This window comes from Panthera onca, chromosome C1 (genome assembly GCF_046562875.1).
Source record: "Panthera onca isolate mPanOnc1 chromosome C1, mPanOnc1 haplotype 2, whole genome shotgun sequence".
Classification (NCBI taxonomy): Eukaryota; Metazoa; Chordata; class Mammalia; order Carnivora; family Felidae; genus Panthera; species Panthera onca.
Window position 1 is genome coordinate 202,994,293 of NC_138346.1, and position 16,717 is coordinate 203,011,009.

Sequence of the window (16,717 nt, forward strand, 5' to 3'; positions counted from 1 at the left end):
CAAGCAGTGCCGAGGCCCCCAGCCCTCCATACCCCAGCCCCCGGCCCCCTCAGCTGTGGGCCCACAGTGGGGGCTTCTCACAGCTCAAAGGGCTCATTCAGCCACCATGCAGCAGCTGGGGCAATTTGGAGAAGAAAATAAACATTTCCTTCCAGTGTTGGGATTGGCTGCTCCACAGCTGGCCAGCTCCGGTTTCCTGGGGCTACTGGGCTGGGGGTGGGGTGGGGGGGCAGCAGCCACAGGGGTGCTGAGGGCAGACGCTTCCCCCACCGCTCCGGGAGGGAGGCAGGAGAGGACAGTGGCAGGCCAGGCAACTCCGAGGGCCACGTGGTCTCCACAGGCCACACGCACCGGACCCGGGGCCACCTTGCACAGCCTTGTGTGTCCTGGGCTGTAGCCCTACTGTCACATCCTGGGGCCCCTGCTCGGGTTCCCTTTGTTTGGAGAATGCGGCTCCCATCAGGTGGGCACCACTCACTTCCTGGGCTCAGAGTCGAGGTGTCAGCCTCACATTTGGCTCTGCTCAGGGTGCCAGGCACTGCCGACAGGGCCTTCTGCACTGGCATTCTGGGACGAGGGTGGGGACCCAGGCACCTCTGGCCCCTTACATTTCAAGGCAGCACTGACCAGCCGAGGGACCTGTTAGAATGTTCCAGAAGGCTGCAGTCATCCGGACCCTTGTCCCCACATCCACCTACCTCGAGCCTGGGAGCACTGTTCCCTTCTGATTCACAGCCAGGACGTAGAATCAGAGCCCGCTGCTAAGGCAGCTCTCCCCAGTGGAGTCAGGAAGACCCCAAAGCCCTGAGAAGTTACGGGCCTCACCTGACATCACACGGCATGTCGGGCAGATCTGGGGAATCAAGAGGCGCGAGGGTACCCGCAGCTCTCCGTCCTCAGAGCAGGCAGTGGCCACCTAGAGCTGGCCGGGTGACAGCGACTGGTCTCCTCCTGAGTCCTCATTGGTGGGTGGCATAGAGGGATGGGGACCAGACAGACTTGCCCTCAGGACCACTGCCAGGGGCTCACCCACCTCTCTGCTGCTGTCCAGAGTTACCCCCTCAGCCAGGGTACAAGGAAGGACCAGGGGGAGGGCCTTATCTCTGCAGCCCCTGGAGTGGCCAGTTCTCCTGGGTGCTCAGAGCCACAGAGGGTCACAGCTACTGCAGCAACCCTCCTCGGGCCTCTGCTCTGCGTCCGGTCTGTGCACTTTCCGTGTATTAACTCCAGGAGCTATTATTGTCTCTATTTTTCATGTAGGAAGACTGATGCACAGGGAGGTTAAGTGTCCTGCCCAAGGACACACAGCTACTAAGTGTCAGACCCAGGACAGGTGCTGTGCTGCCTCAGAGATGGGACAGCTGCCTGCCTATCAGACACCTGTCAGGGCTCAGAACCCGAACTCTAGGATTCTGCGCCAGGTCTAATGTGCTGTGTGACCCTTGGGCAAGTGCCTCACCCTCTCTGAGCCTGAGTTTTCCGACTGAAGGGATTAGACTCAGTCCTGAAGCCCCTTTGAATGCTGAGGTTTGGCGGGTCTGTGACTCTAAGAGTAGGGGGCAGAGGCTGAGATGCCCTTGTCTCAGAGTCTAGCGGGGAGCCATCCTCGAGGGAGCTAACGCAGTGCCTGGGCTGGGTCTCTCCAGGTTAAGGCAGGGTCCAGGCCGCTAAGCCCCTCTGGCTGCCATCTCGCTTTGCTGCTGAGGCAGGGAGGGTGGCATCTCATCATTGTCTGGCCTTCAGTCCGCTCCGGCCTACAGGACAGCCCCGCAGACACAGGCCCGGGGTGAGGGACGTGAGGGTGGGGGACAGACATCTGCTGGGGACCCAGCCCCGCCCCTCCCCCCCCCACACACACACCGGTGGGAGCTCAGGTAAGCTAACCAGCCCCACCTGGGCAGGAGAGGTTGGCACACCCAGCAGCAGAGAGCGGGAAGCAGCGGCCTCGCGATGAGTTCTAGTCCTTTCTGCGCCACGTCAGGAAAATCAATCTCTCTCTCTCTCTCTCTCTCTCTCTGCCTCAGTTTCCTTATCTGTAAAAGCAAGCCCCAGCTCCCAAGCTCAGAGCGTCATTGGAGACTGTCTGCACACCCACGGTCTTACCAGCTATTGACAGGGAGGGAGGAAGGCGGAAGCCGCTTCCCCAGGTGGGGGCCACCTTCACCCCCTCGGCAGGCCTCTGCAGCTGGGCTGTGAAGAGAACTCCGTGAGGAGAAAGAAAAGCCCTCCCCGCTCTCCGCCCGCCCAGGGAGGCCCCCGGGGCCGCCTGTGGCCCGGGCACCTGCTCGCGCCCGCCTCCCTGCCGGGGCCGGCCCACGAGCAGCCCAGGGCAGTGAGAGCGGGGGCAGATCTAGAAGCAGGGGCTCCGCGAAGGGCAAGCCTCTGGGGTGGTGTCAGGCTGCGACTGACTGTCCCCCTTGCTGTCCCCCAGGCACCTCGGACCTGAACCCTTTCTCCGACCCCCGCCAGTTCGACCGCTCCTTCCCGGCGCTGCAGACCTTCACCGAGAGCCGCTTCCCCGACCCCAGGATGCATTACCCGGGGGCCATGTCGGCCGCCTTCCCCTACAGCGCCACACCCTCGGGCAGCCTCAGCGTGGCCAGCGTGCCGGCCACCAGCCGCTTCCACCACACCTACCTCCCGCCGCCCTACCCGGGGGCCCCGCAGAACCAGAGCGGCCCTTTCCAGGCCAACCCGTCCCCCTACCACCTCTACTACGGCGCGTCCTCGGGCTCCTACCAGTTCTCCATGGTGGCCGGCAGCGGGGGCGACCGCTCCCCCACCCGCATGCTGGCCTCCTGCCCCAGCGGCGCCTCCGTCGCCGCCGGCAACCTCATGAACCCCAGCCTGGGCGGCCAGAGCGACAGCGTGGAGGCGGACGGCAGCCACAGCAACTCCCCCACCGCCCTGAGCACGCCGGGCCGCGTGGACGAGGCCGTGTGGCGGCCCTACTGACCGCCCCGGGGTCAGAGCCCACTGCTCCCGACGGAGGCAGGGGCCCCACGAACCTTCCCGACAAGTGGCCGGCGCAGCTCTGAGGCCCCGGACGGGAATGAGACTTAACGCTCCGGGCCGGTCACGGGCCCGGGGTCCGCGAATCCTGGGCTCCAGAGCCGGCAGGTGGCTCCGAGAGCATCTAGTCCAGCCACGCCGTTGTACAGACAGGCGGGGACCTCCCTCAGGTCACTGCCCCCGGCCCAGATCCTCATCATCTCACCCCACGTGGGGAAAGTCTCCTGCCGCCTCCCCCGGAATGACCTAGCTGTCCCCAGCTATGCCCGGTGCTGTCACAGGGCCCAGGTCCCCTGGGGCAGAGACCATCTCTGTTCCAGACAGAGGTGACGTTTGCCCGCATGGCTTGGCCCCACCCCACCTTCCTCAGAGATCCCCAGCCCTCCCTCCACGTTCATACAAACTGAGTCAGAATTGGAAGGCCTCCCCACCCCTCAGAGGGTTTCTCCTCATTGTATACATGGGGAAGGGACCCACCGAGCGGCCCAGGAAATCGCTGGCAGAGATGAGATGATAAGACCCCCGAGCCAGCTCCCCACCCAGCTCTGCTTCCCTAGAGTTCCCAGCAGCCCAAAGCCACCCCCCGCCTCCCCAGCTGTCTGTGGGTCCCAGGCCCAGAGTAGACTAGCCAATGGCAGCAGGTCCCTAAAACCAGGAAAGACACCTGCAGGCAGGTCCTCCATGCACTTTACCAGCCCAAGGCATTCACCCTCTGTTCTCTTGGTGAAGGGCCAGGGATCCCCCCTTCCCTCTAGGCTGGTCTCGAAATTGCCATTTTTGGAGAGAGCGCAGGGACCAGAAAGGTCCTAGCAGAAGACACTGGGTGAGAGGTCGTGGGTCCGGATTTCAGCGTCCTGTCCCACGTAGGTCCAGCCAAGCTGTGCGCCCCCAGCCCCCAGCCTTGTGGGCAGGCCCGGCCAGAGCCTCTGACAGCTCTCCGTCTTTAGTCTGTGCTCCAAAAGCGGTCTGGAACAAAAACCAGTTTCGAAAGCTGATTTTAGAGAAAGAAGCCTCGAATGTTTTCAGACACACTGTCTGTCACGGGTAAAGCCCTGTCGTAGCGAACAACATCCCCTCTGCCTTCTGAGAGTGTGGAACTGTTAAGCCCTCCACACCTCCCCCAGAGGCCATGCTCCTCCAGCAAGCGTCCCACCGACTTCCACCAAAGGCCCACGTTGGTGGGGACCAGAGGGAAACCCAGGTGATGCTGGAATTCACATCCGTGGCTCGTAGACATTTGTAGGGGTGGAGAGCCGTGGCCGCGTGATGGCGAAACAGAAGAGCCATAAAGGGCCCAGCAGCCTCAGCTCAGCACCCCCTGGGCTCAGAGGTGAAGTATCACCCCTTTAGCTTGCAAATGGGGAAGCCTCGGGGTTCAGGCTGCATAGAGTCTCATGTCTGAGTTTAATTCTAAAAAGGCGTAAATGGAAAAGGACAAGAAAAGGGCTAGACAGCGTGTGGTTTCTCGTCAGTTTCAGCCACATCCTCTGTGGATGTGACAATCTCCCCTCCTTAGCTGTCGTCTCTGTAATTGCTCTCGGCCTGCCGTACCGCCCCCGACCTGTAACAGCAGCCAGATGATGCACACCGGATACACACTCCGGCAAGTTAGGAAGTCCTTCTGGTAACCTTACTCGGACCTCCCCTGCTGCAGTTTCTTTCGTCCTGTCCTCACTGGAAAAAGCAGTCTCCCATCTCTTGACGATGGCTGCGGGGGGTGTCCTGCTGACTCCCTACACCCAGGGGGGCTCTCCACCCCTTCTCAGGAAGCAGCTACAGACCCATCCCCCTTGGACCTTGCTCGCTCCTGTCCTCTGTGGTTACAGACCGGCCCCCAGGCCCGTGGGGGGAGGCACCCTTGGGTTCCCAGCGCCCAGCACTTTGTAGCCCCACTCTGGATTACTAGCCCTTCCTGATAGCCAAGCCCTGGTAGGGGCAGAGACAGGAAATAAATTGATCCCCCCTCCCGCCCCCTGACTAAAAGCGATGATAGCCATGCCGAGTCCGACTCTAAGGCCCATAGTGGGTACAGAGAGCAGGGGCTGCTAAAAATGGGTCCTTATTTACGAGGCTGCTTTAAAGTTGTATTAGGCAAACACACTGATTGAGAAAGCACAAGGAAACCGAGGGGTTGTGATACCACGTTACTGTAAGCCTGTTGGTGGCGGGTACAGATCCTTTGTGACATATTGTCACGTCGAGGTGTTAATACCTCTGCCACACACCTATCTTCAGTAAATCCGTCCCGGAGCCGGGAAGAGGGTGGGGAGGGGTGGAAACTGCTTTGCACTATAATTTGCTTGATGTGTTTGTTTTCAATGCACAACTTGCTTGTACAGTAAACTGTCTGTCTTCTGTCCTATTTAACTGTAAAATGGAATTTTGACTGATTTGTTACCATAATATAACTCGGAGACGTGTTGAAGGATCCCAATGCCAGACTTCTAGGGCTGCGTGTACGGGGGCCGGGGGTGGGGGGACCTCCCACCATGGCCAAGGAGGAACAGGGCGGGGCCTGGGGACAGGAATAGGGCTAAACCCCCTGCCTTGGAGGCCCCCCCCCCGCCCCCGCACCCAGCGCCTTGGCCTCCCTGCATCCAGCTCCATCAGTAATGACCACAGAGACCACCCTGGGCAAGTGCAGCTGGTGAGGCCCCTTCCTGGCGTGGCTGGCACCCCAGAGGGACATCAGGCCCTTACGATGCCACCACCTCTCCCCCCTTCACAAGTGGCCTGTGACTTTTCACAAGTAGTAGCAATGTACCCCATGTGGTTCTCGCTCCCCAGAGTGGGGCAGGGGCAGCGGCGGGGCGGGGTGGGGGGAGGAGGTGAAACAGCCTCAGTGAGAGCCCGTGCTGGGACCTGTGTTTGCTGGAACGGGGGCAGTTTAGCCACAATCACAACTACAGAGCAGGCAGCTGCATCAGCTCCCCCGGTTTGCAGATGGCACAACTAAGGTGCAAAGAGGGGGTGTCACTGGCTCCACGTCTCCCCAGAGTTGTTTGTGGCTGACGACGGGGGCTGTGGGCGTGACTGCACGTGGACCTGACTTGGTCCCTGCCGGCAAAAGGGCCTGGCCCCCTGTGCCCGTCCAGGTGGGACTTGTGGAGGGGAATTTTCATCAAACCGACCCGATTTTCTAATGGAAATACTTCAAAACTAATCCCAAGGCTTTGCCCCCGTTCCGTTAGGTCGGTCTGCCTGAAACCCAACACCCGACAGGAAGTTTCCATTTCCTCGGCCAAAAGCCTTGATCCCAGCCCCCTGCCCTGCAGCACCCCCTGGGCTCCAGGGGGTGGCAGGTCGTCTCCCAGCAGCCCCAGCCACCGCTGCAGAATTTCTCTGTGAGCGTGCTCCCAGCCGCGTCTGCCCGGGATGAACGGGGCTGGGCCTGAAGCAGCGTCTACAGGCCAAGGCTCTGCTTCCATAGATGCACTTGTTTGGGTCACTTTGTAGGGAAGGATGGAGATTATGAGGGGACCACAGTTCAAGCCCCTCCCCACCAGCCACACTGGGGCCACAGCTGATGGGAGAGGAGCTGTGGCCTCCAGAGCCCCTGATGCAAAGCTCCACACCTTCACCCAGCAGGTACAGACCAGTGCACCCAGGCGGGAAACTGAGGCAGGAAGAAGTCTTGGACTTAACCCTCCTGCCCCCGCCCAGGAGTCCCAGGGTTTGAGGGCTGTGTGGGAAGCGCTGCAGTAACCACAGTGGCCTGCAGGTGGCAGCAGATGGGTCGCACCGACGGTCCCCTCAGGGTAGTCGTTCCAAGGAGCTTCCTACCCGTGGAAGGTTCATCTTCAGAAGGGCCTGGGAAATGTCTTCGTGGGAAGAAGGATTTGCTTACCGACCCCCTTCAGCTATGTGGCAGTGGGAGGTCCCTGTCCCCCCTCTGAGCTTCCTTTTTTTAATTCAAAAAGTACCTGAGCACACACTGTGTCGAGTGCACAGTGGAATCACAGGTCCCGTGATCCCCAAAGGCCCTGCTTTGGGACAGGGGTTTACACAGCTTGAAGGAAAGGTTGACAAACCTAGTTCGGCAACCCCAGCGTCCTGGAGCCCCGGTCAGGCGCCCCCACCTCCCCTGAGGCACCATCAGGAGCTTAGAACGTGAAGCGGCCTGTCCAACTGGAGGAGGCCATTTTGTCCCAGAGTCTGGGACACCCTTGGCCTCCAGGATTCCCTTTTAGAGGCTCCAGGAGTCGTTCGAGGCTGCGCGGTGCCTACAGTCTCACCAGCCCCACGGCCACCCCACAGCCTGCCGCGGGCCTGGCGATGGGCTGAGAGCAGGCCTCGGAGGTGACCTCGTGGGCACGGGGCTGTGCTTGGCACCTCCCGAGGGCTGACGTCCCCAGAGCACCGACCGCCCACCTCCGAACAGTCCTGCAACTGCTGGGATTCTGGCCATGGGGATGGCTTTGGCCTTTCTTCTGAGAGGTGGACGTCCTGTCAGGGTTTTACGGGGCCGGAGATGGTGACGTGTGCCCGAGGTCTGAGGAGACAGCTGTGGGGCCATCACGGGTATTCTGGGGACGGGCGGGGCTGGACGCAGACCCCATAAACACAGGCACCCCTGTGCCCCCAGCGTGGCCCAGGGGCCGGCTGCCAGCCACACCGGACACCCGCCCGCTTTGCCACGTGAGCAAGGAATGGGACCTCAGTGGGTTGGTTCATCTGGGGGCCGTAAATGAAATGAGCTGTCAGACAAACGGGGGTGGGGGCGGCCAGCGTGAAAGAATGAACTGTTCCTCGTGGAAACCCAGAGTGCCCCCCATTCCTCCCCACGAGGGCTGGGGAGCTGGCAGGGGGAGGGGCCGCACCCCCCAACATCCGCATGCACACCTGTGTGGTCCGGTGGCTACAGGAGCCTGGGGGGCCGGATTCCAGGCTTCCTATTTTTAGTTTTGCCGCTAAACTCGTGCCGTTTCCTATATTTATATTCACCGGCAGAGAAAGCCTGTCCTGAGCCCGGCCTGGAGGAAACCTTCAGGCGCAGGGGAGTGGATCAGCCCTAGAGCCAGCTTTCTGGAATCACCCTTCCTTTGTGCCCACGCCGACCGCTGGAAGCAGTTGCGGCCTCGTTGGGTGTCCTGATGGGTGGCAGCTGTTGGGGCCACACACACCCCCGACTCTGTTCTCTCGGCCTGATGTCTGCAAGGCCTTGGCCAGAGTTCATTCGCTCATTCGCCAAGCGCAGACCCACAGCCCGACACACCATCGGCTGCCAGACAGCAAGAAAAGGCAGATAAGTCCCGGCCGTGCTCTTGGGGCCTAGGGCTAACAGACAGGAAAACAGGTGCGGTGGCCCATGGGTTACATGGTGGGGATGAGACAAGATGGAGGGATCAGGAAATTCACCTGGCAGGGAGCAGCAGGTGGGCCTTCTAAGCAGAGGGCACCACACGTGCACAGGCCTGAAGGACAGGGCCATGGCGGCAGGGAAGGTCTAGCAACGGCGACGGGATAGCGAGACAAGAGGGCCCAGGTTACAGGGGCCGGAGGCCAATCCAAGGGGCTCGGATTTGGTTCTGCAGCCCTGGGGAGCCAAGCCGAGGCGTGGCAGCACATTCCAGGGGACGTTGCCCTGGTGGCATGGAATGTGGGCTGCCTACAGGGGCAGAGACGTGTTCACAGCCTACTGCAACAGTCCAGGCAAAGGAGGGAAAAGGCCTTGGCGGGGGAGGAGCTCCACATTCCTAAGGCACCTTTAGCACTAAAGTCACAGGGGGCACCCTGTGCCCCCAACCTCAGCTTTTTCTCACTTTCCCAGGGTTCGTCGCATCTGATGGAGTCACCGAAGGCAAGTTTGCAATAATAGTCCACAATCATCATTCTTGGTATTGCCAGCTATTCATTAACAACAGCCCAGCCCTCAACTTGACCCTCCCCCCACAGGTTTTCAGTGAAGCCTTATGTCCTCCTGCCTCATGACAACCCCCCCACCACCACACCACGTAGCCTTTCAGACTAAAAGGTTCAGGGTTCAAAGTCTGGCCCAGCCACCCCACTCTCCTCCATGGCCCGAAGGTATAATAGTTATAAGACCCTGAGTTGGAGGTTCCCAAGTTTTATATATTAAACTTTAAAATCACGGGGCGCCTGGGTGGCTCAGTCGGTTAAGCGTCCGACTTCAGCTCAGGTAATCATCTCACGGTTCATTAGTTCGAGCCCCATGTCAGGCTCTCTGCTGTCAGCACAGAGCCTGGAGTCGGCTTCAGATTCTGGTCTTCTCTCTCTGCCCCTCTGTGGCTCACAGTCTCTATCTCCCTCTCTCAAAAATAAACAGTTTAAAAAATTTTTAAATTATACTCAATAATACATAGTCATGGGAGAAAAGGAGATATTACAGATTACACACAGATACACACACACGAAAAATCACCCATAATCCTATCCCTGCAAAGATAACCATTGTTAATCATTTCAGGGTGTTTTGTTCCCCATCCAGAACTTTATTTTCTATAAATACATAAATACCTTTCTAGGAATAAACACTTTTCTAGCCAGGTATATACTGTATATACAGTGTATCAATTAATGCATTTTAAAGATAGAAATAAAAGTAATCTAGAAAAGGGGCACCTGAGTGGCTCAGTTAAGCATCTCTGGCTCTTGGTTTCAGCTCAGGTCATGATCTCACGGTTCATGAGTTCGAGCCCCAAACTGGGCTCTGTGCTAACAGGGCAGAGCCTGCTTGGAATTCTCTCTCTCACCCTCTCTCTCTGCCCCGTCCCAACTCACACTCACTCTCTCTCTCAAATAAATAAATTTTAAAAAGTAAATCTAGGGGGCACCTGGGTAGCTCAGTCGGTTAAGCATCCGACTTCAGCTCAAGTCATGATCTCACAGTTCGTGGGTTCAAGCCCTGCATCAGGCTCTGTGCTGAGAGCTCAGGGCCTGGAGCCTGCTTCAGATTCTGCTCCCTCTCTCTCTGCCCCTCCCCCTCTCATGCTCTGTCTCTTTCTCTCTCAAAAATAAATAAACATTTAAAAACAAAAGAATAAAAATAAAATAAATAAAAATAAAATAAATAAATAAAAAAAGAAGTAATCTAGAATGAAATCACTGGAAGGATAGGATTACAGCTATTTTACATTTTTTACGTTTCTCAGTGTTTTCCAAGTTCTCTAAAATGAGCACGTTTGTTAGGGGTATCATATATTAAACTTCTAGACCTTGATAAATATCCAAGCAAAGGAGTTCAAGATTGAGTTTGGACCAACTCATTTGACATCAGCTGAGGCATCACCCCTTCCAGGGAGCCTTCCTTGATAGCCCCGTGCTGGGTTTGGTCCCTTCCCTGTGCCTCTATCTTTGAAATAATAATGATAACAACAATAACAGCCAATACTCCCTGCCAGGCAATATCGTAAATATTTTGCCTTTTTTTTTTTTTGTTTGTTTGGTTTTTTTTGTTTTTTTTTTTTTTTTCAACGTTTTTTATTTATTTTTTTGGGACAGAGAGAGACAGAGCATGAACGGGGGAAGGGCAGAGAGAGAGGGAGACACAGAATCGGAAACAGGCTCCAGGCTCCGAGCCATCAGCCCAGAGCCCGACGCGGGGCTCGAACTCACGGACCGCGAGATCGTGACCTGGCTGAAGTCGGACGCTTAACCGACTGCGCCACCCAGGCGCCCCTATTTTGCCATTTTTAACTCAGCTTGTTGAGGTGTGTACTATCACTATCCCCATTTTATGGATGAGAAAATTGAGGAACAAGAACAGAATTCCCTCCTAATCCTAATGAGGGCACAGCAATACCTGAAAAGGTTGTTTTCCATCCATTGAAGATACTGCAGAGTCAAAGTAAGAACTGACTTTAGGAAAAAGGTGCTATTTCCTGCACACCTGAGTTTGTGCCCCACGACTCCTACTTGCATAAAGACTGATCATCGGGGCGCCGTGATGGCTCAGTCAGTTAAACTTCTGACTCTTGTTCTCAGCTCAGGTCATGATCTCACGGTTCAGTTCGTGAGATCGAGCCCCGCATCGGGCTCTGCACCGGGAGCAAAGCTTGCTTGGGATTCTCTCTCTCCTTCTGCCCATCTTAGCCTCCCCCCGCCCCCAACACACACGCACTCTCTCTCTCTCAAAATAAATAAATAAACTTTAAAGGAAAAGAAAGAAAGAAAGAAAGAAAGAAAGAAAGAAAGAAGAAAGAAAAGAAAAGGCTGATTGTCAAAGGGAAAAAGAAATCATCTTCTAATTTTTCGTCTTTTGTTAAAAAAAAGCAGAAGCAGAAAAGACACAAGGCTTTATGGCCCTTTGCCTCTGAGGGTGACCTGTCTGCCTTTCTGAGTTGTGGTTCTGACATCCACGAAGCACGAAATCGAAAGACAGAAATCCCTGTCTGTGTGCCCTCTGGTGACCCCCCCCCCCCGCCAGCCCGTTCTTCCCCATTCGAGAGGACGCCCCATGAATGAGGCCTCCCTGGAGGTAGGCCCCAGACCGCCTCATGGCGGGGCTCGCTCGCCCTGGATTTGCACACAGGGCAAGTATCGGCCGAGATGGCAGTCTCGCCTTGCCTCAAACAAGTGCTGTTTCTTTTTCCATGAAAACAACTCAGTCCTAAATCACCGACGCCTGAAATTATAAAAGTACGAGGCCCATATTATCATAAAACTATTTTAACACGGTGGGGCCCTCTTGGTGGCAGGAGGGGTGGCCAAGAGCTCCACGGCGGCCCCTTCCAGTCGTAGCCCCTGGAAATGCTCAGAGGGACGAGAAATTTGGTTTTCATTAGCAGCGAATGTGAGGAGTTCTGTCGCTCTGAATGGACCTTTGATTCTGGCTGGCGGTGGAATCTTTCCAGGGCCCGGTGAGTTTTGTTTTGTTTTGTTTTTTTTCGTAGAAAATGGGCCAGGCCCTCCTAGCTTATATCTCCCTGGACTACGCGGGAATTGGGAAACACCCCAACCCCTTGACTTCTAAAGTCAACAGCTGGGGCCCGCAAGAGCGGCACCCGAGACCATTCGGCTTTATTGACTCTGAGGTTTTATTAAAAATGTTATGTTTCCTTGAGGTCCGCGCCAGACCCAACAAGAAGACAGGCCGGTGAGGGGCTGGCACGGGCCAAGGGGATTTTCGGCACCTGGAAGACAACCTACCTTGACCTGCTTTCTCCCGCCCCGGTGACCCCCAGATATGGCCTTCCCTTTAGGATCTGCACAGAAAACCCAGATTCTTCCCTTCTGTCTACTTCAAGTGCAAGGACATTGGCCTGCTCTTCTGTTCATTCGGTGGGTGTTGATGACGCACCTATTAGAGTGTTGGATGCTTGTGAGACAGCTGCAAATAAGTCAGAGTCCCAGCCCCCTGCAGCTGATGCCCTAAGTCAGAGAGAAAGGCCACGAACAAATACATTACATGATTTCAGGGGTGCCTGGGTGGCCTAGTCAGTTGAACGTCCGACTTTGCCTCGGGTCACGATCTAGCGGTTCACGGGTTCGAGCCCCGCGTCGGGCTCCGTGCTGACAGCTCGGAGCCTGGAGGTTGCTGCGGATTCTGCATCTCCCTCTCTCTCTGCCCCTCCTCTGCTCACACTCTGTCGATCTCTCTCTCTCAAAAAGAAATACACATTAAAAAAAATTTTTTTTTGCATGATTTCAGAGAGTAATAAGGGCTATAAGAAATAAAATAGGAGAATGAGCGGGAGGAAGATGGGGAGCTGGGAGGCGACATTTGGTCAGGGAGGGTCAGGAGGTGACCGCACAGGACCGGGAGCTCAGCCAGGTACGGCCCGACCCCAGCTGCTGTGCTGGAGGCGGGATCTGCAGTGTGGCTGACCAGCACGGCGTCTGGTATTCCGTGGGCAGCTACCGGTTTAGCAAGGGCTCTCTTCAGGACGTCGGGCCTCGGAGAGGAGCCAGAGCGGTTTCCCTTACGTGGCAGGGACGCAGAGCAGATTCCTGGCCCGGCCCAAAGGCTACGTTGATGCTCTGTTCCCCAACGTACCACTGTCAGGGACTGTCTCAGGTCAGGTTCCTAGAAGCAGATCCAGAGGTAGGGATTCGTGTGCAGGAGTGGAAGGGGGACAGAGCAGGGAAAGAGAGCTAATCCGTGATGCCTTTGGGCTGGAGACCGGCCTCGCTCTGGTCTCACAGGGGCCTCTGGAGCACGAACTGCACCACGGAGGTGCCCCATCTGCACCGAGAGCCAGCCTTTCGTCCGCCCCTGTGAGTCAGCCAGACCGTGGCCGACCCCCGGGAGACCCGTAACCGCCCTGGTAAGATCCCTACTACGGGGCGGAGAGCAGTTCTCCGGAGCAAGGGGCAGATGTGCTCTGTTAGCAGCCGACACTCATGTGATGTCAACACGATGGGCCCGGATGATGTCTGTGGAATGTCAAGATGATCGCGGACGTTGCTGTGGAAGCTTCTGGAAAGTTACCCACATCCCCTTCGTGGGCCGGTGCCCCCCACCTGCTGCTGTGAATCTTGGGAGCCGGGAGTGTGGCAAGAATGCACGTGTCAGAGGGTGGAAGATAAACCCCGTGAGGATTCAGAAGTTCACCGTGTTGATGAAGGTATAAGCGAGCCAGGGGGCCGAGGCGTGCCGGGGCGTCACCAAAACGTATGTCCCTGACCTAGTCCCTGAAACTTGTGGACGTTACCTTATTTGGAAAATGGGTCTTTACTGATACAATTACGAATCTCAAGACGAGGACGTAACCTTGGGTTATCTGAGCAGGTCCTAAATCCAATGGCAAATGGTCTTATAAGAGACACACAGAGAAGAGGAGGAAGCGATGTGACCGCAGAGGCAGAGATTGGACTAATGAAACCACAGGCCGAGAAACATCTGGAGCCACCAGGGCCAGAGAAAGCGAAGAATGGATTCTCCCCTGGCGGCTTCAGAGGAAGCACAGTCCTGCCAACGCCTTGATTTCAGGCTTCTGACCTCGGGAATCATTGGAAGTGTGCATTTACCACCTTAAGTGGCATTAAATATATTCACGTTGTCGTGTAACCATTGCCACCGTTCATCTCCAGACCCCTACATCCTGCCAACGTGAAACTCTAGGGGCTCCTGGGCGGCTCCGTCGGTTAAGCGTCCGACTTCGGCTCAGGTCACCATCTCACCGTTTGTGAGTTTGAGCCCCGCATCGGGCTCTGTTGCTGACGGCTCGAGCCTGGAGCCTGTTTGGATTCGGTGTGGGTCTCTCCCTGCCCCTCCCCCACGCACGCTCTGTCTCTCTGTCTCTCTCTTTCTCGAGAATGAATAAACATTAAAAAAAATGAAACTCCATCCCCGTGAAGCGATAACCCCCTCAACTCCTGGCCACCATCGCTCTACTTTCTATGTCTGTGATCTTGACTACTCGACGTTATCTCATCCAAGAGGAATCAGACAGTATGTGTTCTTTTGTGACTGGCTGATTTCACGTAGCGTAATGTCCTCAGGGTTCATCCATGTTGTAGCATATGACAGGTTTCCCTTCTTTTTGAGTGGTGAATACTATCCCGCCGTGTGGATACATCACATTTTGCTTATTCATTCTTCTGTTCATGGACACTTGGGTTGCTTCCGCGTTTTAGCTACTGTCAATAACTCTGCCAAGGGCATGAGTGTACCAATATCTCTTCAAACCCCACGTTTCGTTCTTTGTGGTACCTACCCGGAAGGGAAATTGCTGGATTATACGGCAGCTCTATTTATCAGAAGACGCCACAGAGCTAGATGGGGGTATTGGGCAGATCCCCCAATCCCAGTTGGTCCCAATTTGTCATTGGCAAATCCCAATTTGTCATTGGCAAACCCCAGTAGCGTTGTGCTGGTTCAGGCTCCTAGGGCGTTCAGCAGCAGAAAACTACTCTCCTTTTGCAAAATTCTGAGAAATGTTTGGACTGCTAGTAATCAGTTCAGATTCAGTCATCTTGATGATGTCAGGTGGGCTTTTAATCCAATGTGACTGGTGTCCTTATAAGAGGAGAAGACATGACCTGAGCCAATATAAAAAAGAAAAAAGAAAAAAGAAAAAAAGAAAAAAAAAAAAGAGGAGAAGAGACACAGAGACATGGACACAGGGAGGAGGGCACGTGAAAAAGAAGGCAGAGACTAGAATGATGTGTCTGCAAGTCAAGGGACACCAAGGATTGCTAGCTGCCACCAGAAGCCAGGAGAGAGGCATAGAACACACTTTCCCTCGGAGCCTCCAGAAGGAACCAATTCCGTGGACACTCTAATCTTGGACTTCCAGACTTCAGACTGTGAGAGAAACACAGTTCTGTTATTTTCTGCCACCCGGTGTGTGGCACTTTGTTATGATAGTCCTCGGAAATGAATACACCTGGGACCGTGTGGGTGATGGGAAGACAGGCTGCACGTGGAGCCACTTGGCTTTGACGGGGAGGCCGCAAGGCCCACACCGTCATCTTTTGGCCGGAGAGACTTGGAAAGATGCTTATGTTCCAAAAGCAAAAGGAGAAAAGGAAAAATCACACACTTCCACCAGCTTTCCGGAGGTGAGGACAGCCACCCCACCCGACAGGCACTTGGGTCCGAGCTGTGGACAGAAGTGTCATTAGTCCGGGCTGGAAAATAAATCCAAGTGCTCTTGAGGTTGTTTTTGGAACTGCGTCTGGCCAGAAGGGAGAGGTGTCGGGCCTGGAGACTGGACCAAGGTCCAGTTAGGGGAAGAGGAGGGGGAAGCTGGGCACTAGGTGAGCAAGGGAGAGAGATCACTCCCCTTTGCTCCCAGAGACCCCTTGTTCATAGGTGCAGGCTCTTTTTCATAGGAAAAGCAGAGGAGGGAAAACAGAGCTGGGGTCTTGCCAAGTTGGGTGAGAGACCAGTGGCCACTTCACCTCAGTCCTGACATCTTTCAGTGAACGGCGCGTCTCCCCAAGACAGAGGACATCCTTAAGGAGCAAGAATTCACTAGAAACAGCATCTCCCAAACTCACTCACTCAAGTACCACCTTCCCACTTTTTGCCATCTCTGGCACATGTCAGCCACACTGGTATTTCACTTGACATCTTTCTTTAAAAGGCTGCCTCTTTCCAGTCTCTTCAACATATGGTGCTGGGACAACTGGATAAAATGAGGCTTGACCCCTACCTCACGCCATATACAAACATCAACTCAAAAGGGATCAGAGACCTAAATGTAGATGCTGAAGCAATAAAGCTCTTAGGAGAAAACATAGAGGTTAAATCTTCATGTCCCTGATTTTGGCAATGAATTCTTAGATATGACACGAAAGCACAAGCCACAAAAGAAAAAAATAGATACATTGGACTTCATCAAAAAAAAAAAAAAAAATCGTCCAAACAAAAGACACTGTTGACAGAGTCAAAAGGCGATCCGCAGAATGGGAGAAAACACTTGCAAATCATATATCCGATAACGGATTAATATCCAGAATATAGAGCAAGCTCCTAAAGCTCAACAACAAAAATAAAATTCAAGTAAGCAAAGGGCTTAAACAGACATTTCTCCAAAGATGATACCCGAGTGGCCAGCAAGCACACGAAGATGCTCAACGTCGCTAATCGTGAGGGAAACGCAAATCCCAAGTGCAATGAGATATCACCTCACACCCACTGGAATGCCTAGAATTAAAGGGGAAAAAAAACACAAGGAAACGGCAAGCGTTGGCAAGGATGTGAAGGAATTACAGACTTCGCCCATCGCTGGTGGGACTATAAAATCGTGCGGCCGCTTTGGGGAACGGTCTGCCAGGTCCTCAAAACGTTGTAACA

At 55.2% G+C, this 16,717-nt stretch overlaps 1 protein-coding gene across 2 annotated transcripts in view; it reads left to right on the forward strand.

Annotated features, from left to right (window-relative positions):
• RUNX3 (RUNX family transcription factor 3) overlaps window positions 1-5,446 on the forward strand; it is a 59,999-nt gene extending 54,553 nt beyond the window's left edge. For both annotated transcript variants that reach the window (XM_078452189.2, XM_078452191.2), the window contains exon 7: window positions 2,432-5,446. In XM_078452189.2, the coding sequence (XP_078308315.2) occupies window positions 2,432-2,955 (524 nt within the window). In that variant the 3' untranslated portion in view covers window positions 2,956-5,446. The remainder of the gene's footprint in view (window positions 1-2,431) is intronic.
• Window positions 5,447-16,717: the final 11,271 nt, after the last annotated feature.